The 25816-nt window shown below is 41.0% G+C and overlaps 1 protein-coding gene across 4 annotated transcripts in view; it reads left to right on the top strand.

Annotated features, from left to right (window-relative positions):
* Nucleotides 1-25255, top strand: part of CPM (carboxypeptidase M) — a 36537-nt gene extending 11282 nt beyond the window's left edge. For 3 of the 4 annotated variants that reach the window (XM_075746397.1, XM_075746386.1, XM_075746380.1), the window contains 6 exons: nt 19448-19620; nt 21074-21258; nt 21509-21679; nt 22497-22649; nt 23671-23819; nt 24589-25117. In XM_075746397.1, coding sequence (XP_075602512.1) covers nt 19448-19620; nt 21074-21258; nt 21509-21679; nt 22497-22649; nt 23671-23819; nt 24589-24825 — 1068 coding nt within the window. In that variant the 3' untranslated portion in view covers nt 24826-25117. Of the gene's footprint in view, nt 1-11225; nt 11324-19447; nt 19621-21073; nt 21259-21508; nt 21680-22496; nt 22650-23670; nt 23820-24588 lie in introns of all 4 variants that reach the window. The other variant, XM_075746372.1, reaches the window with a different exon arrangement.
* Nucleotides 25256-25816: the final 561 nt, after the last annotated feature.

Raw genomic sequence — 25816 nt, 5'->3', positions numbered from 1 at the left:
TTTATTCAGTTCTCACAAAAGAAACGCATCTTGCATCCCTTCTGGATGGCCTTTCTGCGTAGGACCTCTGGCTGTAGATTCTTGGAGCTATCAATTTTGCTGATTCTCAGGGCTGCCTAATTAAAGCTTTACTGTATGTAGCTATGGTATGGCATGTTGTGTTCAGCTAGTTCAGTAAGTACAGAGACCTACTCATAATACATTAATTAGTTGATAGGCAAGATGTGACTTCTTACCCTGAAGTATTTTTTCCTTAGGCAATTGTTCTATGCATGATTTTGCATAGAAGAGAGATCTAGGTTATTTTTTTTAAGGCTGTTTTGTTGGGGGTTTTTTGGTTTTTTGTTTTGTTTGTTTTTCTTTTTTAATGAAAGCTGGATGTGCACATAGTTGCTAGTTCTGCTTTCTGAACTTTTTATGCATTAGGTAGCTACTGGAGATGGAAGCAAATAATGCATAGGGCCAGCTGTAGCTCTCTTCCCCTCCCAGCTGGGAGACTACCCTCCCTGCAAACTGCTCTGCTTTCTGGCACAGTAACTCTTACAATCTATGCAGTGGCTCAGATGTGAGGAAACGGTTAGAAGATGCTTCTAAGCAGATGATTCTGCAGCTTGATGTCTAGGGCTTACTTGTTATGGGAAAGGTCAGTTCATGGCAGTTGGAGTTATTTAATTAAATGACCATGGCTGCTGTGTAATACGCTGAGCTCACAGTGGATTTAAGATAGTTGAGTTACATTTCCTGTTTGTTCCTAACTAATGTGTTTTACATCCATGGGTCTTGCAGTTACCTGGGGTGTTTAAGCAGAGCTTGAGCAGATCTGCAAAAGTAACCTTTATCTTCAAGCTAAAATAAAAGTAAACTGTGCTCTCAATAAGAAATACAGTCCTACTATGTTAGTTCAAAAGTCCAGTCTGGCCCAGTATTCTTTTTTCCAATAATAGCTAGAGAAAAATCTAGGAATAGGGTAGGTACAGAATGATGCTTCCCCAGTATGAACTTTTAGCAACGTGCAACTTGGCTGTGTCTGACAAAGCATATTTTTAAATTGTGGTGGACCTGAAGTGGGCTAAAGTACAAAGCTTACTTTGATACACAATTGCATTAGGCTGATCTCAAAATCCAAGAGGAAGCACAAGCCACCAGGACATGTTTCATGAAGAGACAAAGGACTGAGTTACTTTGTTTGTAGGTAGTAACACTGCCTGAATTTTAGTTCCTTGTAGCATTTGTTGCCTTTCCTAAAAAGTTTCCTTTCTTAAAAGGCAGTCACTAATATTTCTAAGGAATCAGCTTGTTACCCATTTTGAGAGAGAAACTGGAAGCAGCTGGTCAAACTAATGTAGCTTATTAATTAAACCAGAAACAGATGATGATGAGAATTGAATTCTTTTACAAAAGTTAATTGATCTTGCAATTTTTTCCCCTCCAGCCAGTTTAAAAATAAATTTAAAAATAAGCTGCTCACTGCCTGACTTAGTAGAACTCTGCTTGCCAGTGTTGAGATGTGTATTGTTTGGAGCTTCCCATTCTTGGAGGAAACATAATGTCTGGGATCTGCCAAGGATGTTTACAGGATATGCATAGCAATTCTCTTGATGAGGCACTTAAGGAACTCAAATCCTCAAAGTGCACCAGTTACTTCTCCGCCATGTAGCAGCAACAACCTGTAGTCTCCTGGTTTTCTACTCCCTCTTTTGCCTTCAAGTGGCAGGAATAGTTTTGGCCTCCACTGCCTCTGGTGGTAAAAGGGTGGGCCAAATAAAACTGTTGAATCTGGATAAGTTGCACTTAAAAACAAAGCATCGCCCTCCTCTTGCCTGATTTGTGTTATAAGCAATTCTCTGCTCATGATGATCCAATGGTAGTACTGTGAATGAGTAATATTTCTTTCTTCTATGTATACAATAGCTTTTCTGAAAACTACTAGATGCATACCAGTTTCATACCTTTCTCAGAAAATAAAGCACAGATTATTTTAGAACTAGCTTTAAAAACCCTGTGGTATACTGAAAGCGAGGTTGGTGAAAAAGCAAAAGTTGGTGAAAAGGAAAAATAGCCTGTTTGGTTTCTGGGAGTGAGTATGAAACCAGTTGGTGTAAATAGTGGGGAAAGCCTGTTCAGGCTAATTGTATGTGTCTGTGGTGTTCTGTTCCTCTCAGTGACCAATATTGAATAAGGTTAGTGTACATTAATTTAAAAATGTTATTTCCTTCTGTGTTGTTTTTGTTTGGATTTTTTTAAGTTTATTTTTATTTCTTGATTTGTGTTCAAATAAACTATAAGGTGCTGTTGTAGAGACTGTGCTCTGGATTGACAATTTTTCATGTTTTGTGTATAAAAACTTGATTATGAGAACTGGAAATAGTACTGTGTGATGAGTCACAAATACGTAGGAAAGAAAGGGTTGTTCTCATAAGATACAGGTCCTGTGAAAGTGACTAAAGCAGCTATGGATGTCCCAGTCAACCAAGGATTTGTAAACCTTTAGGAAGATAAGCAAGCATGTGAACCATAAATTTGGTTTGACTCCCCTTCCCTTCCCAAATACTCTGGTTAACAAAACTAGATACTATGGATGCAGGGGGGTTGGTTTGTGTTTTGTTTTCTTTTCAAGAGTCCTTGGTCATTCCTGCAGTTCTGCTTATCAGGTACTGACACTAAATTGGATTGAACTATAGAATGTTTCCAAGAATGGGGCATCTACAAGGGATTGGCTGGTATAGTCTCTGGAAGTAGATAGGTGCTTATTAAATACTGGAAAATGGTTACTTTTATTTATTTTTTGCCTTTAGAGAGAGAAAGAGATGGCCTTATGCCTGTAAGAAGGGATACATGGGAAGAGACCAGAAGTATTAAGTTAAGCAGTGGCCCCAGCATAGTAACTGTGTCAGTGGTAGTGCATATTGCTGAAATGTTCTGGTCCTTTGTATCTCAAGAAATACCACAACTGACTGATCTGGGACTGTCTTGTATTACCACTCAGAAAGCTGACAAGTGGAAATACAGAGCACAGGACAGTTCTAGCACTTTAAAATGAAATTAAAAAAAAAATGCCGCACAGGTACTTTAGCAACTGATCTCTCTTGCTGTTATCCTCAAACAAGCATTTGCTTCCTTATCAATGATTTTTACTACTTTCAATAGCTTATTAAGAATAGTGTGGTTAGAGTAGTTCTCGCTGCATATGATCTCTTTTATAGTCTCTCCATTAAGCAGGATACTTGAGAAAACAAAACAAGTAGTAAAACCTTTGCCCCCTCTCCCCAGATAAGAAGTGCTATCAATTTGGGGCCAGGGAGGGAAGGGGTGGCCATGGTAGGCCTGCAGTCTAATGCTACCTTGGGCTCTTTTGGGTTTGTTCTGCTTACCTGTGCACCACACCGAATATTGACAGATATGCCTGATTAACATATGTGATTGATCTGTATCTTTTTAATCCTTCAAAATACCTTGAAGACCTCCTTATATTTAAAGCGTCCTAGCTCTTCTTGGAATACCAACTTTGTTCATTAGGAAAGTTAATCTAGGTCTTTAGATAATCCTTTCTGTCTCTGAGTACGTGGTATACTGAACGTGAGGATAAATTCTCACAAAAGGATCTGATGTACTACAGTTGTTCGTACAGATGTCTATCTTATCCCAGCTTCAGGTACATGAGTATAAATTAACCATCTAGAGTGTCTGATTTCTGAACAAAGATAGCTGCCTTTTTTGGCTGATAACTTACAAAATTTATATCCCCAAAGAATAGTTCTATCCTACTTACCATAATCTGGAGGGTGCTTTACTCAACAGTCTGGCTAGATTAAACTCGCATTTGTTCATGTTTGTAAGACTACTTCTGCAATGCTACTACATCAGTCATTCTGATTAACCATTTCTGGTTATATAAATAACATGTTGGCAACTCAAATTCTGTTAGAATCTGAATCAAACTGTGTGTGCTGTTGGGCAGTCTCCTTGTGGAAGACAAGTTCCAAAATAGTTTTAGATTTTCCAGCTTGAATTGGTGGTGGCAAATGAGAGCACCACGGGGCAAGGAAGCTGCTGGTGCTTGCTTAACAGAAGGGAATTGCTCCTGCAGTCCTTCATTAGCTGTGGTAGTATTTTGCTGGAAGACAGTGTTGCCCCACCATTATCATGGAGAAACTAACCCTTTGTCTTTGTATTGAAGCTTGGAAGTATAATACTAAGTTACGTAAGTATTTAATGGCTTTGTATTTCCATCTTCTTGCCTATGTGGGTGCACATGGGTGGCCATTGTACTACTGTGTTACACACTGACAGTACTGAGCTTTGCAGAGAATACAAGTACAGATCAGAAAAATTAAAAGCCAAAGCATGATTTGTGTTAGCATGGAAACAAATTTACCATGAATGTGATTTAAAAGTTAGAAGTGATAAAACCAGGATTGATTTCTTGATCTCTCCCTTCCTGCAAGATAAGGAAGTTTGTGTAGTATTAAGCACAGTTTGATTTAGTCTCAGGTGTCAGAGGCAGCTGGGAAGATACTCTGACATAGTTCTGCAATAAAAAAAAACAAAAACAAACCTGTGAAGATGCCGTAGTATCTTTCATGGTAACAATAAACCTAGTTTTACACTGGTATTACAGGTAGACATTAAGGATGGAGTATCCCAAGACATAGCAGAATATGTTGCCAAATGCAGTTAGGGAAATGTTTCCAATATTAGTATGCTAAAGTGGATTAAAGAGCATATGAGAAATTATGTGGGAATTGTGGTATATCTACAGAAGAATTTATCAAGGAGTGACTCTCATGCCATCCCATCTCTCCACAATATTTTGTATAAGTAATGCAGATGCTAGTTATTTGCATCGTTTCTCTTTCTTCTGTCAAACTATAATTATGTAGTGGCTGCTCTTGTAGTGGAAGCTGTTATAAAAATCAGCTGGTATGTTTATTTCACTACTGTTACTTGGGGTTCTCATCATAGAATCTAGGCTTAAGCTCTTCTGTTTATACTGGAATTGAGCAGGATTGATACAAGCTATGCCTAAGGCATAGCCACCACCCTCTTATGTTCTCATTGAACAAAACCTTGTCTGTCTGGTCTCCCTTCTTATTTTGCACTGCTTTGGTTGTATGCTTTTGGGGGTCAGAAACATATATTTTAAAAGTTTGTGTGGAACACAATAGAATGAAGCTCCGATAGGGTGAGTTCTCAAGACTGCTGAATATCAGTAGTCAGTAACAATCTGAAGAGTAATGATAAAACTTTTAAGTTGTTTGAACTTTCTAACTTCTCTGTCTTCTTTTCTTACTACTAAGGTGGCCTTCACTACAGCTTAGGGCCACATCTTTCTGGGTAATAAGCAAACCACCCTGATAATATGCTACTTGGCCTGTAGAGTTCGTTGCTAAACATGGCAAGAGTTAAAGAGTAAGAGTAAAAATTACTAAGTTTTAAGGAAGAAGATATGAAATACAAGGAGAAGTAAGTTATTATGGCTTGTATCAAATCTCAAAACTATATTTTTTGAGGTAATTACTTTGACTTAGTATAATGTTATGTTGTCTTTTTTCATATTCTAGCTTTATGTGTTTTATAGGCAACATAGATGGATCCAGGTAGATTCATATCTGAGACATGTATTTAGACATCTAAAAACTCAATTTTCTAGCCTGTGTCAGAGCAAGTTTTGTATGAGCTATGTTCAGAGCTGTACTATTCAAATAGGTATTCAGATTTGGAGCCAGAATAACTGTTTTTGCCACTGTTTTCCATGGCCTTCTCCTGGACAAACTGGCAAGATATAGATTGGATAGGTGGCCTGCGAGATAGGTAGGAAACTGGCTAACAGGCCACAATCAGGGGGTGGTGATTGTTGTCTTTTACTCAGGCTGGCAGCCTGTCACAAGTGGGATCCCTCAGGGATCAATACTGGACCCTACATGGTTCAACATCTTCATAAATGTTCTAGACGATGGGATTAAAAGCACCGTTACCACATTTGCTGATGACACCAAACTGGGTGGTGAGGTGGACAAGTCAGAAGGGTGAGCCATCTTAGAGAGATATGGACAGGCTGGAAGAGTGGCCTAGCAAGAACAGTATGAAGTTTAACAAAGACAACTGTAGAGTCCTGCACTTGGGATGGAATAATCAAACAGCCCAGAACAGGCTAGGATCTGTGTGGCTGGGGAGCAGCCTTGTGGAAAGGGACGTGGTGGTCCTGGTGGAAATACATACCTGAACATAAGTCAGCACTGTGACGCTGCAGCAATGAAGGCAAATTGGATCCTGGGCTGCATCCACAGAGGCATTACTAGCTGAGATGAAGATGTGATCATCCCACTCAGTGCACTCACGCTGCATCTGGAGTACTGTGTCCAGTTCTGGTACCCATAATTCAAGAAAGATGGAGACAGGCTGGAGAGGGCCCAAAGGAGGGGCCACAAAGATGATCAAATGGCTGGGGAACCTGCTCTATGAGGAAAGGCTGAAGGAGTTCAGGCTCTTCTCCCTGGAGAAGAGAATGCTTGGGGGGGGGCGGGGGCAGGCGTGAACCTCATCACAGGATTCTAGTACTTAAAAGGTGGGTACAGAGAGGACAGAGACTCTCTCTTCACAAGGAGCCATGTGGAAAAAGACAGGGGAGAATGGATACATGTTGCACTGGGAGATGTTGCAACTCAATACAAAAAAAGAAATGTTTTACAGTGAGAACAATCATTCACTGGAACAACTTCTCCAGGGATATGGTAGAGGCCCCATCACTGGAGGTTTTCAGGATGCAACTGGACAGGGTGCTCGATAGTCTCATCTAGGCTTGCTTTCTCATGAGAGGTTGGACCAGATGATCTTTTGAGGTCCCTTCCAACCTGGGCTGTTCTATGATTCTGTGATTGTTTCTATGATCAAATTGTTCTTGGACCTTGCATTCTAATGAGAGTCAGTCTTTCTTCCTCTTCTCTCTGTCCTGTGCCTTTCTAGGTAGGGACTCCCTCAAAATGGATCAGCATTACTGCAGTTCCTACCTATGAAGTCAGTGTGCAACACATGGCCAGCCCAGGAGGACTGTAGTCAGCCCGTTGCTTTTTCTGGGTCAAAGTGGACGTCCATGCAAACTTTTGAATCAGTAGCCTAGCCTGAGCAGTACTGACAATGGGTCTGGTGTGTTGCCCAGTCATTTCACTTCATTACCTAGCCATAACTTTCTTTGAAATGACAACAGTTCTTTTTGCATAAATGAAGCTGTAAAGAACAAAGTGAAGAAAAGTAGAAATAGATTTCAGAACAAAACAAACCAGGGAGTGTAATCCAGATGGCAACATCTGCAAATGACTTGGTTTCTTTCTTACTAGATCTGGAGATCAAATTCAATTTTCCATCTTAATTCCCAGTTTTCATAGATTTGTTTAGAATACTGATACTATGTCATGAACTGTGGCAATGCTAGAAAATTTTTTAAAAGACTGCTTGTTCTACTAGAAGCTGTGTGGTCTGGCTTTGTTCCAATACCAGTCTTGATACTTGTCCTGAGACACAGTTAGAAACACACCTTTGTCTTGATTACTTGAAATGTAGTTCACTAATTAGTTGAAGTCAGTGCTGGTTTGGCAGTGAGAAATGGCTTTTTGATATACTTACAATTGATTCAAAGCAAGGGAAATAGCTTAGCTTTTCACTTTTAGGTACAAAACCAGAGTTATCTAGGCTTTACTGATGAAAGGAAACTTTATCTATATGCTAAATCTTTTTATATGCAATAAATTACTGCTGTATGGAAAGAAATCTTACATCATCCCTCATAGGTACACTATCCAGTACTGCAGGCTGAGCAGACCCAGGAATTTATTTTAATTGTTAATGGTAGGTTTAATACTTCTCACAAGCTGGAAATGCCAGGAAATAATTGGTGTCTCAGTTCATAGGAGTGTTTATCATTTAGATGGCCCTCACACAAACTATAAACAGTCTAAACACTAATGCTGGAAAGACCAATTTAAATGAGTACTTAATGCTAGTCTATACTTAGCTCTTCCTTGAGTTTCCCATGAGTGCAATTTCACAGTGATAGCAGCAGGAATGAGCACTGCTGATGGCAAGGCACTGGGAATCTCTCCTTTTTTTTTTTTTTTTTTTTTTTTTTTTAAATTTGAAATCAAAATACAATATTACTTGTAGAAGGTCTTAAATGAGAGAAATAACTATGGCATTATAGCACTGGACTCTTGTTGCTTTAGTATATATAGTACTGAATCAGTGCTAGTGCTGCTATGGGGAAGTAGCTAAAGAATATGGCACTGTTCTACATTGGCTCATGACATGCTCCAAAAAGTCTGTATGCAATGAATGTGGAAGTCATCATCACTAGTAGCTGGAGTTGAAATAGCCCTTGTGATCTGCTTCCTTTCAAATAAAACCAGGGGTTCATCTTAATGTCTGGTTATTGGTAAAAGAAGATGCTTCATGTTCTAGGGACTACAATACTGTTTGGCTGCTGTGATTGTTTGATTACTTTATATATTAGATAATAATTATGTACAGAAAGGTAATATAAATGTAGTAAATATATTGGTTAGTTTGATGTCCTGATCCTGCACTAAGCTCTCTCACCTTCTAGGTCACTGCTTTGTGCTTATGTAGGAAATCATCAAGGATTTGAGGAAGCTAATGCTTTTAATCTGCACTTATTTCACTTGCTCTGAAAGGGCTTTTTACACGTAATTCACTGAACTTATTGGCTCTGAGATATTTTGAAACCTTGTCTGTATACTTGGTACTCATGCTAATAATGGACAGTCCCAGGGCCGAATGAATTTATAACCTTGTAGAAGGCATATGTCTCCTCTTTAGGAAACCATGTGTTCTACAATTTAGCTGTATCCGCCTCCATCTAAGAGAGAGCTGGGACACCATCAGGTCTCCAATACGTCCTTTGCTACCTTAATCTTATTATTTCACCACTGTCTTTTAGATGTTGGATGTGTTCTTTGGCACTACAGCTTGGTCTGATGAATCCCTAGCTAAGGAAGCTGCACATTGTAGGTTCACAGTAATCATTTTAAATTTGACCTGTGGCAGAAAGACTGCAATCGCAATTGTAAGCAGGTATGTTCCTCTTGGTACAGCAGTCCGTACATCAACTGACAAGTTGGGGACCAAGGAAGGATGTCTGAAATTTCCTTCCTGTAGAGGGAAGGAGAGGTGGGCAGAATGGCTTAGAGAGCATAAGAATCATAGGAGCAGTCTGGAAGGACTTTCTTAATATTTCATTGCAGGTTGCCCCTGGATACAACCATGGAGAGGATGACACATTGCAGAGATGGAAATTAAGTTGAGATTGTTGTCGATGCTTGATCATGAATAAAAGCAGCATGTTTTTTTCATTACTAGGATTTTTTTCAGTTCCAAACATATACTCCTGCAGCAAGACTTGTCATCTCTTTCCACAGAATTGCAGGCTGGTTGAGGTTGGAAGAGACCTCTGGCGGTTTTGGAGGGGAGAAGGGCTAGGGTGGTGGGGACTGGTGGTTTTTTCTTTCCTTTTTGAAGAAGGATGTACTTAAAAGGTAGCATCTCTGGTTTCTCCACTCTGTAACTTGTCTAGATTTACAGAAGTCAAACTGTTTTCTTTTTTTAATGAAACAGTGGCTCTGCATACAATAAAGTCAAATAACTAGCTTCCTCACTGAAGCACTTAGTGGGAACTTATTTTTTAAAGCATGGATTGTTTGCTCACATTGTCCTTTAATGAGTCAGTAGCAGCTTCTCACAGCTTTGTGCACAGCATAGGGATATAAGGGTTGAACACCAATGTCTTCTAGAGTGACTGTGTAAAACTAGGGGATGCTGAGACCACTCTTTGTTGAATCTGTCTGCTCTCAGTGCTGTCTTGTTGCTTTCTGATCCTAAGCCTGAGACTCTGATTCAATCTGTTGAGACTTTAGTTTGGCAACCACTGTCTTCACTTTTACCTGTCTTGCGGTTGTTTCAGTGCATCTTGTATTGTTCCTTCTGTCCCCTTCAACCTTTTTCTCCCATTCCTGAAAGGTACTGCAGTTGCCACAGCATTTTTTTTTTTTCCTTTCTAGCTATGTGACTGGCTCACTGCAGCTATACCATGAGGGTCATGGCTTCCACCTCTGGGAAATTGTTGTGCTCCAGAGTTTATTTACTGCAGATTTGATGATCCATAAAGATTTAGGAAATAATGCTTTTTATAGTACTGCATATAGCAGCACCTACATTCTTCTTTCCTGTAAGCAACAGTGACAGCTGGACTCCTCTGAGACAGCTCACAGGTCCCAACGAGCTCTGTGTACGAGCTGGGGATGGGTAGCATTCATGTGAGGTCTGGGCATTAGCAGTCTATAGGCTGTGACTGCTACTGTCGAGGAACTGGTCCAGTTTCATTGCTGCCATCTACTGAAACTAGAGCTTTCCACCTCATTGAGCAGACTAGTGGGAAGCATAGTGTTGTAGATGAGATCTGAAATGCCATAATTTCACTAAAAATAATAATCAAAAATTATTCCTGCCCCCCCTTCCTGAAATGAGGACTTCCAAAATGTTTGTTTGTTTGTTACTTAAAGTTCAGCTTCCTGCGCAGCCTTAGTGCTCCTAACTAATACTCTCTCTGTAGCTATTAATTCTTTCTCTGCTGATTTTTCTGGAATATGTCTCTGATACAGCTCTGCTTGGTGTCTCCTGTTTTTTGAGCAGTACCTCATGAATGTGTTTAGCTTTTCTGTGTTGTCTTTAATACAAAAAGATGCTCTTTCTTTGTGATAATGAAAACTTATGTATGTACTTAAGAAAACTCTTATGATTTAATATTTTTGGGGGAAGAGTGTATTTGATTTTAAATACTCTTTAGTTGCTTGGTGACTTTGCTTGACAAGGTCTTGCTTGCTAAACTTGATTTGAAAAATGTTTATTAAAAAAAAATCCCAAACCATTTTCTAGCACTGGTTAAATGCTTTTGAAATTGCAGGGTTCAGCGGACACTTTTGGTCAGAAGGCAAAACATATTTATTCCTGTAACTAATAGAGCAAGTACTCATAGAATAAAAACTCCACAGTCTACTTTGATCTGCTATATATAGGACTGATCAGGCAGCAAGGAAATATGAGAATTTGTACGGTGGTCTTAATGACCAACTCTTTTTTTTTTTTTTTTTTTTTTCTTTAAGGTTTGTATGATTTTACACTTGTTTAAAAAAATGTCTTTTCCCCTTCCCCTCTTAAAGGTAGAGACCTGTGGGTTCTTGTTCTGGGAAGGTTTCCAACCCATCATAAGATTGGCATTCCAGAGTTCAAGTATGTTGCTAATATGCATGGGGATGAGGTACGTTTCAATTTTTGCAATGTCATTTATACCAAATACACTTACCAGAGGTTTAGAGTGAACTTCTCTCAGGCATGTGCTGGCTACTGTTGAGCTGTGTCATACCTCAAAGAGGACCTAATATGTGTGTATTTCTTGAAGAATTTCAAGAATAAAGTTCCCTTGTTTTGGTGGAAGGGCTTTAGGAGACCTTACATCACTGTGAAGAATCCTATAATCCTACACCTAAGACCTCTCTTAAGTAGAGAGCTTTGTCTTTTCCGTGTGAATAAACCCAGAGGCTTTGCCTTTCCTGGCAATGAGTCAGATACAATAGTTTGCTTGTACATTATTATTGCCTAGGCATGAAGTTTGACTGATAGAACTCTCAAATACGTCCTAAGATTGAATAATAATTGCTGTGTAGCACCAAATGAGTTATTTTAGGAAGAAAATTTCTTTTGGGAACCTTAAGCTGGGAATACCTAGATTCGCCTAAGATAACACAGTGAGTACACAACAAAAAACAATTTCAACATTAACTAGCTCTGCAAAGAATGCCTATTTAGTAACAATAAAGGAGAAAGTGGTGATTATGAGCATTCCTGGTGTAGTATATGAATCTGTAACAGAAAGACTCAAAGCTTCACTCTTCTCTATAATCTTTTCCTGATTTCTATTTCCCTTATTCTTTAGCTTTGCCTGCTCATATTAGTCATGTTCAGGATAAGTTTAAACCACACAATATATTTATATGCAGCCTTTAATGTGTAGGGTAAGTAATTCAACAAAAATGGCAAAATTTATATATATATATGTACACATATATATGTGTGCGTGCACGCTAGACTGTGAATTCCCAAAATGAAGAAAAATAGATGTAGTAGGAAGTGTGTCCTGTGTAAAGCGTAACATATCACAAGCTACTGCTATTACCAATACTGTGTGTGAGCACTTGCACGCCTACAGGCACTTGTGACATTACGTGCCAAGAATTTTCCCCAAGTTAGACTAGTTTCACCTTGTTTGACAGTGGCTATGCTTAAAGTGCTGCTGGGAGTCTGGCTGCTTTGGAATTTAACGCTGTGTGGGAGGAAGCTGATTCATGGTTTCAAATGGGTGCATGTGTTACTGGATGCCCAAGATAGGGTTTGCAAATCCTAAAACCTCGTGTGTGTCAGCAGGGTAGTCCAGGGTGCCTAGGAGCTAAAGTTCCATACGACAATCCTTGCAAACTGCTGAAGGGAATTGCAAAGCTATAGCTACAGATGACCCAGCTTTGGTAGGAAAGAGATGGAAGGCAGGATATGGTCTCATCCAGAATGGCCTGGCTCTCAAATTCAACATTGCTGGACTGCAGAAGGCCAGTCCTCCTATTGAAACCTCCCCAATGAAGCACTTCTGCCATATCACTGCCCAGCTGGATGTGCACAAGGAACTTTGACTACGGAGACAGGTGCTGTTTGCATATCCACAGGGTCAGGAATTGCTGGAGATCAAGCAACCTGGATCACTGCCTAGGTTCTAAATTGTTATATTGACTTTATGAGAAAATGGGACAAGATTTTTTTTTTAAGTGGCTGGCACTGTGTCTGAGTTTGAGCAGGATTGATCCTTGAGCTGCCTAGGTATCATATAGCACTAAGTGTCATGCTGCATTCTAGCTTGTTCATTGAACCAAGCATGCACTCAGGGAAGATTCTGGAAATAGAGCTGTTCCTCCTTTTTAGGCCCTCATGATGATCTTTGCCTTATGGTTTTTTGTGTATAGATACAACGCACAGTTGGTGTTTGTTTTTCATATCTGACCATAAATGTGTTTCAGGTGGCAGGAAATTAATTCCTCATATAGAGAAGCATTGGAGAACTTGAATATTTTTTCCCATAATCTAAGATTCTGCTTGACTAGTCACTGGGGAAAGATTCAACTACCCCTATAATATATTAAGCAGATGAGTTTTGCACTAACTCTATGACAAGCTTCCACTTGGGTTCCACAGTTTTTCATAACTTAGAATTGTGGGATTGTGGCTTCATTGATCTAGTTAGGTCTTTTGTGCTTCAGTGATGCTTTCCATAAATGGTACAAAGTGAGAAAAGTTCTCTTCTCGAGTGGTGGTTGGTGATGCTGCCCTTCTAACCTGTCATGATCACACACATGACACTTCTTTTTTTTATTTTTTCTTTTTTTTTTATTCAGCTGGCTGGCTGAGTCTTAAAACCTAAAAGTTGAGGAGGAGCCTGAATTGCATGTGTGCAGGCTGTTCACACATGCTGCTGGAAGAAACCTAGGTTATTTGGAGAGCTGCCAAACAGGGAAGTTCTAATAAAATAATATGACTACACCATACTAGGAAGAGAGTGTTTTTTGGGGTTTTTTTCCAAATCTGGAAGGATTTATTTTTTAAAGTAGGTTAATTTTTCTTAATACTGTAAGACATGACCAGCCAAGGTTTAAATTGTTGTATTTTGTGATCACCATTGCCAAATAGAGTGAACTTTTGCTCCAGATCCCCAGAGATGCAACAAAAGACTTCTCCCATTCTTTGTGTGCCTGTATGAAGTTGGATGCCATTTTAGCAGTACTTTTTGTTTAACCCCAGCCAGATTAAAATTGATAATGAGAGGTAGTTCAGTCACTTGCAGCTATCTTTAATCAAAATGGCACTAACAGATTGCACAAAATGCGTAAGCCTGTGAAATCTTTTAAAGTCTGTACTGAGGAAGATGAGGGAGAGGTTGCCTGCTGTTCTGGGGCAGCAGCCTCTCTTGTCCCAGGCTTGTACTCGTATTTGAAAAATCTTCTCTTCCTCAGTGCATACACTCAAACATTCCTCTGAGTGAGAACTCATTCCACTTAACATCGACCACAACCAAACCCCCAAACAATCCGAAGTCATAAATGGAGCAGAACTATCACCTTTTGACCAGCTGTACCTACAGCAACTACACAACTGAACTATAGGATCTAATTAGAAGGCTGCTTCTAAACCATGTATATCACAACAAGGAAACTCTTTTAAGGAAAAGCATGTCTGAACAAAGTGTAAGCTATCTCTGTGTTTCTGCTTGTTCCCTTTAATGTATTAAATATATGGCTTCCTTAACTTTCTGCAGCTATAGTATAACTGGGTCATCACAAGATAAACTCTTTCTCAGGATGCTAATGCTGATACCAACCTTTTTCTCTTAAATCATCCACTTCTGATCACTTTATTTTCTTAGTGTAATAGTATTTTGCCTCTTTCATTACATGAAGCTAAGCCTGTACTGATAGGCCTGAGCTAGCCTACATGAAAGGATGTGTTTATCTTGCTGGCTTGCCGTGTGATTTAAGTTAAAGCAACTAGATCCTATTTTCCATGTCATCGTAGATATAGTCATATTCGCAGGGGGGTTTCCTGAGATATGGTGACTTATTAGGGCTTGGGTGACTGAGAAGTGGAGTAGGTTTATTTGTGATCAATATAGTTGGGGCTTAAAAAAACCCAAACAACAAACTAATGAGTCTTGTGTACAATTTCTCACTCTCATTTCAAAAAAAAAAAAAATGGAAGCTCTATTTACACTATCAAAATGCCACTATAAAAAAGGGCTTCTTTTTTTATCACCAGGTTGCCCAAAAAGAGTTGTGTCTGCGTGCTACACAGCTTGCTATAAGGAGTTTTCAGCACATATTCCTATGTCCTTTGTACTGTGCAACATGTATGGCACGGAAACAAACATGTGCTCTAGAAAAGGGAATAAAAAAAAGAAATATTTCTTGTATAGTGAACTGTTTTTCACCTGGCTTCAGTATCAGCTGATGTGATGTAAAGAAGGTCAGAAGCATCAGAGATTTCAAAATTCAAAGCAACCAAACCTATTTGCTAACAACAGACTTTTAAAAAAGCTGGATGCTGCCGAGATCTCATTCAACACAGGTAGGGCTGCTGCCTCGCCCCAGTTACCTTTTTCCTTATCTTTACTCCCACTCTTCTGAGTGGGAAAAAGAAAAAGTGATCCATTTCTCAACCAGGTGAAGTCTGTGCTGAGAAGCCTGAAGCCTGTGGAATTTGTCCAGGTGGTAACGTCTTATGCCAGTTACTAGTTCAAAAGCAGGCTTTATGTTGCCATTTCCTTCAGTGATAAACCAATGAACTGCAATTCCCTGTCATAAATGTGGTAGTTCTCATATTTTCACAGTGATTGCTACTATACAAATGAACGGATATGTGCCAAACTGTATTTGCACAATCACTTTAACACTGGTGTATTTTAGTAAAGGACACGCACAGTGGGGTGTGTTGCAGCCATGCATAATAATTAGTGCTGTACAAGTATTAAAGAACAACATCTTGTCAGTGTGGCATTTAAGTGGTAAACCAGGACGCACTATCGGTTTCTCTGCTGTAAGTCCACTTCCTTAGGTGGGGTTGTGCCTGGTATGCTGTGCTAGGTCTGTACAGCAGTCAGGACTGGAGCAAGGAGACTGGCAAGACCGTGTTGCTTTGAAACAGGTCCTACCTGATGGTTTAGATCTTTCTTTCAACATAGTTCAACTTAAAAAACAGGCCACGTTTAAGGAAAGAATTTTAATCATAAAAATGGGCAGAGTCTATCCACCCATAGTCTCTTGGTATTAGGTCTCTATCATGTGGTAACAAAAACGTTTTAAAAACAAGGGTGATGGAGTAAAGTGTTACAGCGCAGGTGCAATTGGAGCTAACCTTAATCTTTTAACTGGCTGCCACTAGAGCTTCTTGAGTAAGCCCTTCAGTAGCTGAGCAGGGTGCTGACCCAGCCACGCCTGAAGAGGTAGTCAGCAGGTTTAAGGGGTATGTCTACAGAAACAGCAGTCACACCCTTTTCTGCAGTGTTGATCCATGCCCTAATGCATACATGCTTCTTCATTCAGACCTTCCCCTGAGGATCACTGAAAGCCTTTCCTGCTGACTCTCTCCCTTTGGGGCACACAAGGAAACGGGCAGCTGAAAGTGCACAGAGAAACTTACTGTCTAACTGTATCCCTAGGTGGGAGAAAGGGTTTTCCTTTGCTTTTGTGTCACCCCTCATCTGAATTACTGCAAAACAATACACCTGGGCATCACCCTTGGGATACTGCAGATAAAACCAAATATTCATCATGTCTTCTCAAAGCCCCAGAACATATAAAGGCTGTCCCCTGCTCTCTACATCTTCGTGTTAGACTAGAGGCAAGTTAAGGTGTCTGTCCTTGACTTTACTGTCAGCAACCTACCTCCACTGTATGTAGATCCTTTATTTGAAGCTCTAAAGTAAAAATAATTGTCTTGTAACTTTTCTCCTGGGTACAGCTGACCTTTCTAGTAACAGGGTAAAGCGTGGCTGGGCAGCAGATGCCTTCCAAGGGCTTGATCAAAACTTGAGCTATACTTTCTCAGAAACAAAAACTTTCCCTTTTCCTTCCCCTCAAACACCTCCAGATGTGATTTCTCAAGAAATGTAGGATACTCTGGACAAAAACAAAGCCACCCTTCTGTTACCTCACCAAAACAGAGTGGTAATAAATACACTCTTTCCCCACCAGGGAATGATCAAAGTACCGACTCTCTGTGATAGAGATTAGCTGAATTGTTTAATGTACTCAGGTACAACAATAGCTATACAAGGAATCCTATAAAATAGGGTTAGTTTTTAAAATACTGTATATGTAAGTAAGTCTGGGTTTAACTTTAGGTGCGAAGAATGTCATCTATGGAAAACTAGTCATCTTCCATTCTTCATAAACATTGTCTTTTTCCACCACCTTTGCTTGTTGCTTTTCTTTATCTTTTTTCCCCTTCCTGCTTCTCTACCCTTTCTTTTCTGGATGTCTTTTTGTACGGCACTGAAGTACAGTAGGGAGCAGAGGCACTTTCCCATTTTCTCCAGGGAGCAGTCCAGTCTTGTCTGTAGTTTAGCTATCTCTGTGGTAGGGCCGTTCTTGTTGCTTCTAAGTCTGCTAGCTTTATCTCTTGTGCCTAAGGCCATGATTTGCCTGATTCCTCTCCCCTCCCACCTCCCTCCCCCCTCCCCGCTCCATGTGCTTCCCAAGATGTCTATCACCCAGAGCTGGAACTGAGCTACCTGTACAGGACAGGTTCTGTTGCATCCCTTCTTAAATTTCACAGAGTAAACTTATCAAAACCTGCAGAGCAGTCTGCTTTCACGTACTCAAGTGCTGTTTTGAAAGCTACTGGCAATGGAGGAAATTAGGTACCTTTCCCTTCTTGTCAAAGCCCATTTTCTGTAGTGTCTAGAAAAAGAACCACTTAGTTACTGGCACAGTATATGCATTTGTGTAACACAGCTTCCCCTAGCAGGTTACTGGATGGTGGTTTGTAGGAGACCACCAGGAGCTGACAGGCAACGGTTAGAAAACTTGGGAATGAATCTGCTGGGGGGCAGAGTGGGAAGAGATCCTTCTTTTTCCCTCTACAAACAGCAGGCAGAATTGCTCAAGCACCAACTCAGAGACCATGGCTGCCTTCAAGTATGATACTTAAAATGGTGTGATCCACAATTTAGCGGAGTCATGTTTGGCACTACATTGTTTGTTTGTTTGTTTCTCCTGTGATAAACAGCAGTTGTTGGCTAACTGGCAAGACATGGTTTGCTCCCAACCTGAACAGCAGTTACACCCAGCCCTCCTTGCCCAATTGTGTACCAACCCAGCTCCCGCAGGCAGAGCTCCTGCGGGATGGTGTCTGTGTTCCTTTTTACCTCAACACCCAAAGCAAGATTTGACACTTAAAATGCACCAGTGTAAAAATTTAACAAGATATTAGTACAGCAAGTAGCTGTGGAGAAATATTTCTTTTCCTCTGCCTGATTTCACCTACCTTTTAGTTTAGCCTGTACCAGTGTGAAAGCAAGATGATGTTTATCTGCGACACCAGGTTCATCCAGTAATGCCACTCTATGTTCCTCACTTTAGAAAAAAAAAAATTCTTTGCAATATTTCTACTTTAGTGGTGCAAGACTCATTCTAAAAGATACTGAGACGCTGTAGCTCTGAATTAGAGCCTGCAGTGATTTACCAGGCTTTGTTCTTGGAGATAAAGTATAGATAAATTATCTCCAGAACACATCTAGTTGCAAGTCTTGATTTGTTCCCATCCCAGCCAGGGCTTAGGAACCCTACAGCACCCTTGAGGCACGCATCACAGTGCTATAGAAAGTGCTCCTGGGAAGTAGGATCCAGTGAGCACTGTACTAGTGGTTTCTGGGATAGAACAGGATTGTTCTTAACTCACTGGAGCTGGAACTTGCTGGAACTATTTTGCCTGAAATCTGATAGAGTAGGCTAAAGGGAGATGTCCTGTGTTTCATGACCTATGCAAACTTAATTGAACAAAATTATGTACTTAGCTTTTTCTCTCCCGCTGCCTTCCCTTCATCCAAAGTCTGTATCCAAATGTCCTTCCATCTCTTTTTTTAAGGATTTATATATATGTTTGGTTTCGCCAATGCCTGTATGCCTGTGTTCATGGCATTAAAATAAAGCAATGTAACAGAGACTATAACAGAAGTGTCTATGGGGCCTCTCTTGATTCTGTGTTAAAGTTCACTTTAAAGGGGATCAACAAGAAAAAATCCTGCTCTGCAGCACCCTGGAAAACATGGAAGGTGTCTCCTTCCTTTCTTCTGAACCATCACTGCCAAGTGGTGATGCACAGCGTGACACTTATGTGCAGGGCCCAGGGTCCCCTGGGCATCAGCACAGAGCTGACTCTGCAGTGCAGATGAGAAAATGCAGCAGAGCGTTTCCAAGCTTATGTGATCTTTAGCAGGCAGCCCATGCAGTTTTAATTTTTGATAAGGCTGTGCCTTGTCCATCCAGGATTTAAACAGTGCAGCTGACGTAGTCAGTTCCCCATTACAGAAAAAGCTCTGGTTGATCTGGGTTTAAAACCCTTGTGAAAACCATCCAGTGACTCCTTTCATCTATTAAATGACTTTAAATATATTTAGAGGAGAGCATAAAACAAAATAGCGTTGACCAGAATGCTTTTGTATGCCTCATATATCTGTGTAATCCAGTAAGAAAAACCTGTAAGTGCAAGGTGGTGGATCTTTGTGTTGTTTTTTTTCTTTCTTTTTCTTTTTCCATAGCAGACTTAAAATCTATGTTTCTCTATACAGACTGTTGGGAGAGAAATCCTGCTCCATTTGATAGAGTTCCTGGTGACCAGCTATAGACGTGACCCGGTTATTACCCGGTTACTCAATACTACCCGGATTCATATCATGCCAACAATGAATCCTGATGGATTTGAAGCTACAAAAGTGCCTGATTGTTATTACACCCAAGGAAGGTAAGGGCAGCTTAGGATGGTGGGAGTAGGTAAAGGAAATGGGTGGGGAGTAATAATCACAGATAGCCAAGAGACTGAATCATCCTTGGTGGAGAGGATAGCCTAGAGGATGTGTTAGGGCTAATTTTGGCCTGTGCTGTTCTGAAGACGCACTGTTACAGCATAGTTTTTGGAAGACTGAGTCAGACGGCTGTTTATATGTGGTGCGGCTAGAGAAAATTGGTCAGAATGGTGTAATGACCTAAGCTTTTAGGCAGGAGACCCAGACTGCGAATAGAAGCACAATAACCTATTTAGACCTTTAGGGTGTTACAAAAAAAAGAAGGAAAACTCCACCTACAGGGATCTATTTCAATTGGAGAATTCTGTAACCCTTCTTAATGAGAAAAAGGTGTGTCTAAGCTTGTTGAATGGACTTCTAGAAATGTGTTTAAAGATCATGTTGAATGCAGATCTAGTAAGAGGGAGGAGTTACGCAAGCAGAGCTAGCTATAATAGGTAGTATGCTAATAGTAGTGCTTGGAAAAAAAATTATGCAGAAGTAAATGTAACCTAGCATTGCACTCTGTGCTACTTTTACGTTCTTTAAGGTAGCTATTGCAGAGACCAAAAAGGGGAGGAAAATTTTTATAAGCTAGAAGAGGGAAGAAGATGAGAGAGTGAGAGAATGGGAAGAAATGCCAAAGGGAAAAAGTTGGAACATGCAAAAAAAGCAAACTCATGAGCTAGAAGATCTCTCTTGAATGACTAGCCATGGCAACGTCGGAAGCAAGTGAAAAGGTAGTTGAGGCAGTTTAGTTCTCTAGGTCACTGGTGCAGGCCCTCCTTTTTATTAGGAAAGAAATTTATTCCTCAGCAAATAGATAGGACCTTTATGGAGGGTGGTATATTTTATCCCCTCACTGTCAAATAGAGTTTAACTGAGTTTAAACTACTCTCTGGACTGACCTGTCTGAGTGAAAAAGGAAGAAAGCATTTGAACAGGCTCCACCTTCAGGTGCAGGGAGAAGAGAATACATCCTGTGTTTGAGTCAGTTTTTGCTCTGTGTCCAGAGTGACAGCAGTACAAGGGACACAGCCACCAATAGTTACCTTGGTCTTCTGTGCAAGTGTGAAAAACACAAACAGAAGGACAACATCTTCCATATCTGGCTTAGGTTCTTGTAATTCACATATGTGTAGGTGTGTGCATGCTATATGCACGTTAAATATTATTTCAGATGGAAACAGTGAATACAATAGAAGAATTGTTTTATTATGTCTTATGAAAATTCCGGTGCTGCCAGACAGCAAACTGAAGTCCCTCTTCTTAATGCTTGAGAAGATTTGCAATGGCCATCTCGCCTGTTTCCTGAAGACACTAGCATGCCACAGATCTTAAGCGCTGTGAGGCTGGCGACGTGGAAGTGTCCATGGGCAAAACAATAAAGAGAATGTCTTCTCTCTTTCTAAGGTACAATAAGAATGGAGAAGATCTGAACAGAAATTTTCCTGATGCCTTTGAAAATAACAACGCTAGCATTCAGCCAGAAACTCAAGCAGTAATGAACTGGATAAAAAATGAAACATTTGTTCTTTCAGCAAACCTGCATGGGGGTGCCCTGGTTGCCAGTTACACCTTTGATAATGGTAACTCAGGTAAGCTAGTAGCAAACTCTCTTCTCCACGGCTGCTTTGGTTTAGGAACATTAGCTGTACCAAAGTAAAATTTACAAGGATTTCTGCAAGGTTTGTCCAGCTTTTGAGCTGGGATGGGCAGACTTTGATAAACCCCATCAAAATTATCTCCTAAATAGCCATATTGGGCAGTGATTTATCCTGTACTTAAGCCAGCACTGTATGTTTTACGAGTAACGAGAGTTACACGATGGCTATCTTTATTCTGCAGTTACCGGCACTTTGAAAGGCTACAGCAGGTCTCCGGATGATGATGTCTTTGTTCATCTGGCAAAAACCTATTCTTTCAACCATGCCAGCATGTACAAAGGGACGGGGTGTGACAACAGACAAACCTTTCCAGAAGGCATTACCAACGGGTATTCTTGGTACCAGCTGGAAGGTAAGAATGTCGGTGATTTTTTTATTTTTTTTCCCCAGCTGCTTCAGATATGATGTTCTCACTTTCTCCCACCATCTTTCATGATTAAAGGGCTGTGATTTTGCCCAGAGTAGAGGGTTGATGAGGGGAGTAAGCCAACTCATTCATGCGGATTCTCTGAGCAGGACCTGGGTGTTTGCAGAGGAGACGGTGGTTACACAAGTGAACGAGGCAGTCCCTGCTGTCTGGCTGCTTCTGCGCCCTTTCTTAAGGCCTGCACAGCTGTATGGATTACATGCGCACGCACACATGGGGCACCACGGTCTTGCCCTTTCGGAAAGAAAACCACTCTTCTGTTCATATATCATCCTTCTTTTTAATGTTTGATCACTGAAATAAATGTTTTCATTACTGTTTATGTGTAGCCAAATAGAATATGCGTGTTGCTTTCACAGTCGGAATTCAAAGCCTTAAGAGGCTCTTGGGATGGCTTTGGCACTGGCAAACTCTGCCAGCCTGTGAACTTATCTGCCCTTATTTAGTTGGGAGCGCTTGAATGAATTTCAGTCAGACCCACCCTTCCTCAGCCATAATAGTCGTCATTCCTGAAACGCCGCTGTGCTTTAGAAAACAACACTCTACGTGTAACTGGAGTAATTAAGCTGGTTTTCCACAGGAGGCAGTAAATACAAGTGTATCGCTGAGCAATAATTTCTCTGATTTACTTTTCTTACAGGTGTGACACAAATATCAACATTTTAACTCTTCTATGTTTCTTCTAGCTTGAACTTGGTGCTTCTCTGCAGCTGAACACTGTTTGTTTTATTTCACTTTTAAGGTGGAATGCAAGATTACAACTATGTCTGGGGACAATGTTTTGAAATTACATTGGAGCTGTCATGCTGTAAATATCCTCCAGCAGACCAGCTGGAAAAGTTCTGGAGAGACAACAAAGCTGCTCTGATCGAATATATAAAACAAGTACATCTGGGTGGGTAGGCGAATGGGGAAGGGAGCTAAAGCTTTGCCCGGGCTGGCGGGCAAAGTGTGAACTCTTCAGCAGCCTGGGCCAGTGTCACAGCTGCCAGGCGAGGAGGTCTGGCATGAACTTGGCAGCTGTCGCTTCTGAATAGCAAATGTGTGACAAGGCCAGGGGTGGGTAGGGGAGGAGGGCTTACAGGTGGGGGCGATGGCCACTGCTACGGTGGTGCACGGGGCTTAAACTGTGCCGGGGCAGGAGCCAGGGACAGGCCCCTGGGGCCGTCTTGCCATGCCCCCCTCAGGGAGCCGGCTTTCCTCAGCAGCCTTGGGGCAGTCGTTTATGTCAGAGATCTCTAAATGTGCATGTGCAGGTGCACGTTTCACAAGTCTTTGCTGCTTGGATTTTGTGTTTTTGTAAGGCTTTTCTAGGTGCGATCTTGACTTCGCAATTGGAAGAGAGCTGCTAGTTAGTGATGCAGTGGTACTTTACAATGAGTTGAAGCGTTTGCACAAATCTGTTGCTTATCTTGCGGTTTGTTGTCCAGAATGTCTGACTGCTGTTTTATCTCTGCTTAATGCCAGTGCTGCCTCAAAAGCGGTGCGTGAGAATTTAGGGAAACTACTTCATAAGCAGGCAGTGTTGGTATTCTGCTGTTGGGAAGTACTAGATAAGAGGGTGACTTATTTTAAATTTAAGAGGGAAAAAAAAGGCAAAAAAAAAATCCCAAACCAGTAGTGAAGATTGAAGCCCTTCAGTAAAAGGCACGTACAATTATATATGATGCTTTCAGCAAATGAGATGTAGAAGCAGAGATTACAATGCTGCTTTCTAACTTAACGTGAGGATAAACTATTAACAACAACAAAGATTTTCAATTCCCTCCAGTAAGATAGAAGCGACTAGAGACATCAGTAGACGTGCTCGAAATTAGTGAAAGGGCCTTTGAGTGTATCCAGCTAGTCTGACCTTCCTGGAGGACGCTCATCACGGGTCCAAGTTGTGATCTTTCTCTTCTCGCCCTTTTCCACAGGTGTGAAGGGCCAAGTTACTGATAAGAACGGGACTCCTATTCCCAATGCCATCGTGGAAGCCAAAGGCAGGCCTCATGTCTGCCCCTACAGAACAAACGAACAGGGGGAGTACTTTCTTCTCCTTTTGCCTGGGACCTATGTGATCAATGTAAGTGTGTGGCCTTACTGAATTATCGTCTCTAATTGCATCGAGTTCCTGAGCACCATGAGCTTGCATCCTTATAGATGAACAAGCTCAACTTGCTCGAGTCATATACAGGAGCTGTAAAGAATCTTTAGGAGATGTAAAAGCAAATAGTATCTGAAAACACAAGTCAGCACAAAGGCAATTGTTTTGATACAGTAAGATCTCGAGCCCCCAGAGTGTCTGGAGATAAGCACTCATCTGACCCAGCTGGTGGAGCAAGCTGGGATGATGGTGACCACAGTGGCACCAGCTTGAGGTGTTTGAAACAAAGTGCAGAGCACCTGAAGGGCAAGTAGGTGGAGGCTGGGATCCACGGAGCCCCAGGCAGCGATGGGCTGACAACGCCATCACTGACAGTTATTTCCTTGGGTCAGAACAGCTTCTCTGTGGTGGTTGTCAGCAGCTGGTGTTAGAGGCCATCCCTGCAGCAGAGGCTCTGCCTGCTGCAGCCAAGGGCTTACACATAAGCGCAACTGCAGGATTCCGTCTCTTGTACAGCATGCAGCGCTCCACATTATAAATTAATATTCTGTTTTCATGTCAGGGGGTTTGGGGGCTTACTCTTATTGCTACAATGTGAAAAAATTTTCTCATTGTGCGTTCTCAAACTTAGGTTCAGAACACTTTTCCTATCTGTTGACAGTGTAAATAAGCACATTAGAGAATGACTGTTTCACAGCTGAACTCAATGTTTCAAACCAAGTAAGAACTCTTTCATCTTTGCTCCTAGGCTACTGTACCCGGATTTAAATCGATACTGGAGACAGTGGAAATACCCAACAATACTGGTAACTTCAGTGCTCTGAAACACGACTTCTCTTTCTCGGAAGTCTCCATCCGATCAACAGCTGGTTCATGTCCCAAAACTCCCCTCTACCAAGAGCTCGAACGGGCTTCATCAGCTGCAGCAAAACCAACTCTACATGTCTTTGGGTTAATGACTATTATGCTTGTCATTTTCAAATAGTCAGGAACCGCAGGGCATGGCAAGGCAACATCTTCCTGCTCATGTGTGGCTTTTCAGACAAAGAATTGTATGTGCAAAAGAACATGTGTTTATAAACCAAATTCTCAGATTTACAGTCATGTTTATTGTATTTTGTAAAACAATGGCCTGACAATCGAATGTTTTACTTTAATTAGACTATGGTATTTTTCTACATAAATACTCTAAAGAGATACTGTACAGCCTGTGGAGGTAACTGCAGAGTTTTGATGCAGAAAGCACAAAAATATATTTTGCTTGAGTTCAAAAAAAAGTCTGGGATTGTACTGCAAATGTTTTTCCTAGCAGCTCAGGTTCCTCATTGAACAGACAGCTAATGTGCCGCACAACGGTGTAGGCAATTAGCTCAATCCTGATGTCTCATAATAAAGCCACTGTTATAAATAAGGAATGGCATTTTTTTACATGTGCGCTTTCTTACCTGGGCAGATGAGAGTGCTCAGGGCTGAAATAAGGTAAAGACCGGTAACACAGAAGACACGAAGCTGGAAATGAAGTTTAAGTATGCACCAAAGGGCTGCATTGCTGGAAGCTCAATGGTAATCTGTGCAAAAGAGCAACTCAGGTCTCTGAAAATGGCGTTCCTCTAACAGAGCTATGGAAAACAATGTGGAAACAGTCATTGACAGCTTTGTAGTGTTGCTGTTGCCTTTTTTTTTTTTTTTAACTGAATTCGGTATGGAACAGAACTGCATGCAAGTCAGAATTTTTTAACCTGGATGGTTTTTAGCAATGGCTTTTAAGTGTTTAAAGTGTCACAGCCCTGTTACAGCACAGCTTAGGCCAGGCACGCCCAGCAAGGCTGGGCTGCACTGCAGGCAGAGTGAGCCCATTTCTCCTGCCTGGTCAGGTGCAAGTCATTTCCAGGGCCCCCAAAGCAGTCCAATAAACACAAACATTATCAAGAAAAGCCAGTTAGTACCACCCCCCATGTTTATTTTAAACCTTTATC

The sequence above is a fragment of the Balearica regulorum genome, chromosome 1, assembly GCF_011004875.1.
Source record: "Balearica regulorum gibbericeps isolate bBalReg1 chromosome 1, bBalReg1.pri, whole genome shotgun sequence".
Taxonomy (NCBI): domain Eukaryota; kingdom Metazoa; phylum Chordata; class Aves; order Gruiformes; family Gruidae; genus Balearica; species Balearica regulorum.
This window is presented reverse-complemented; position numbering and strand designations above follow the sequence as displayed.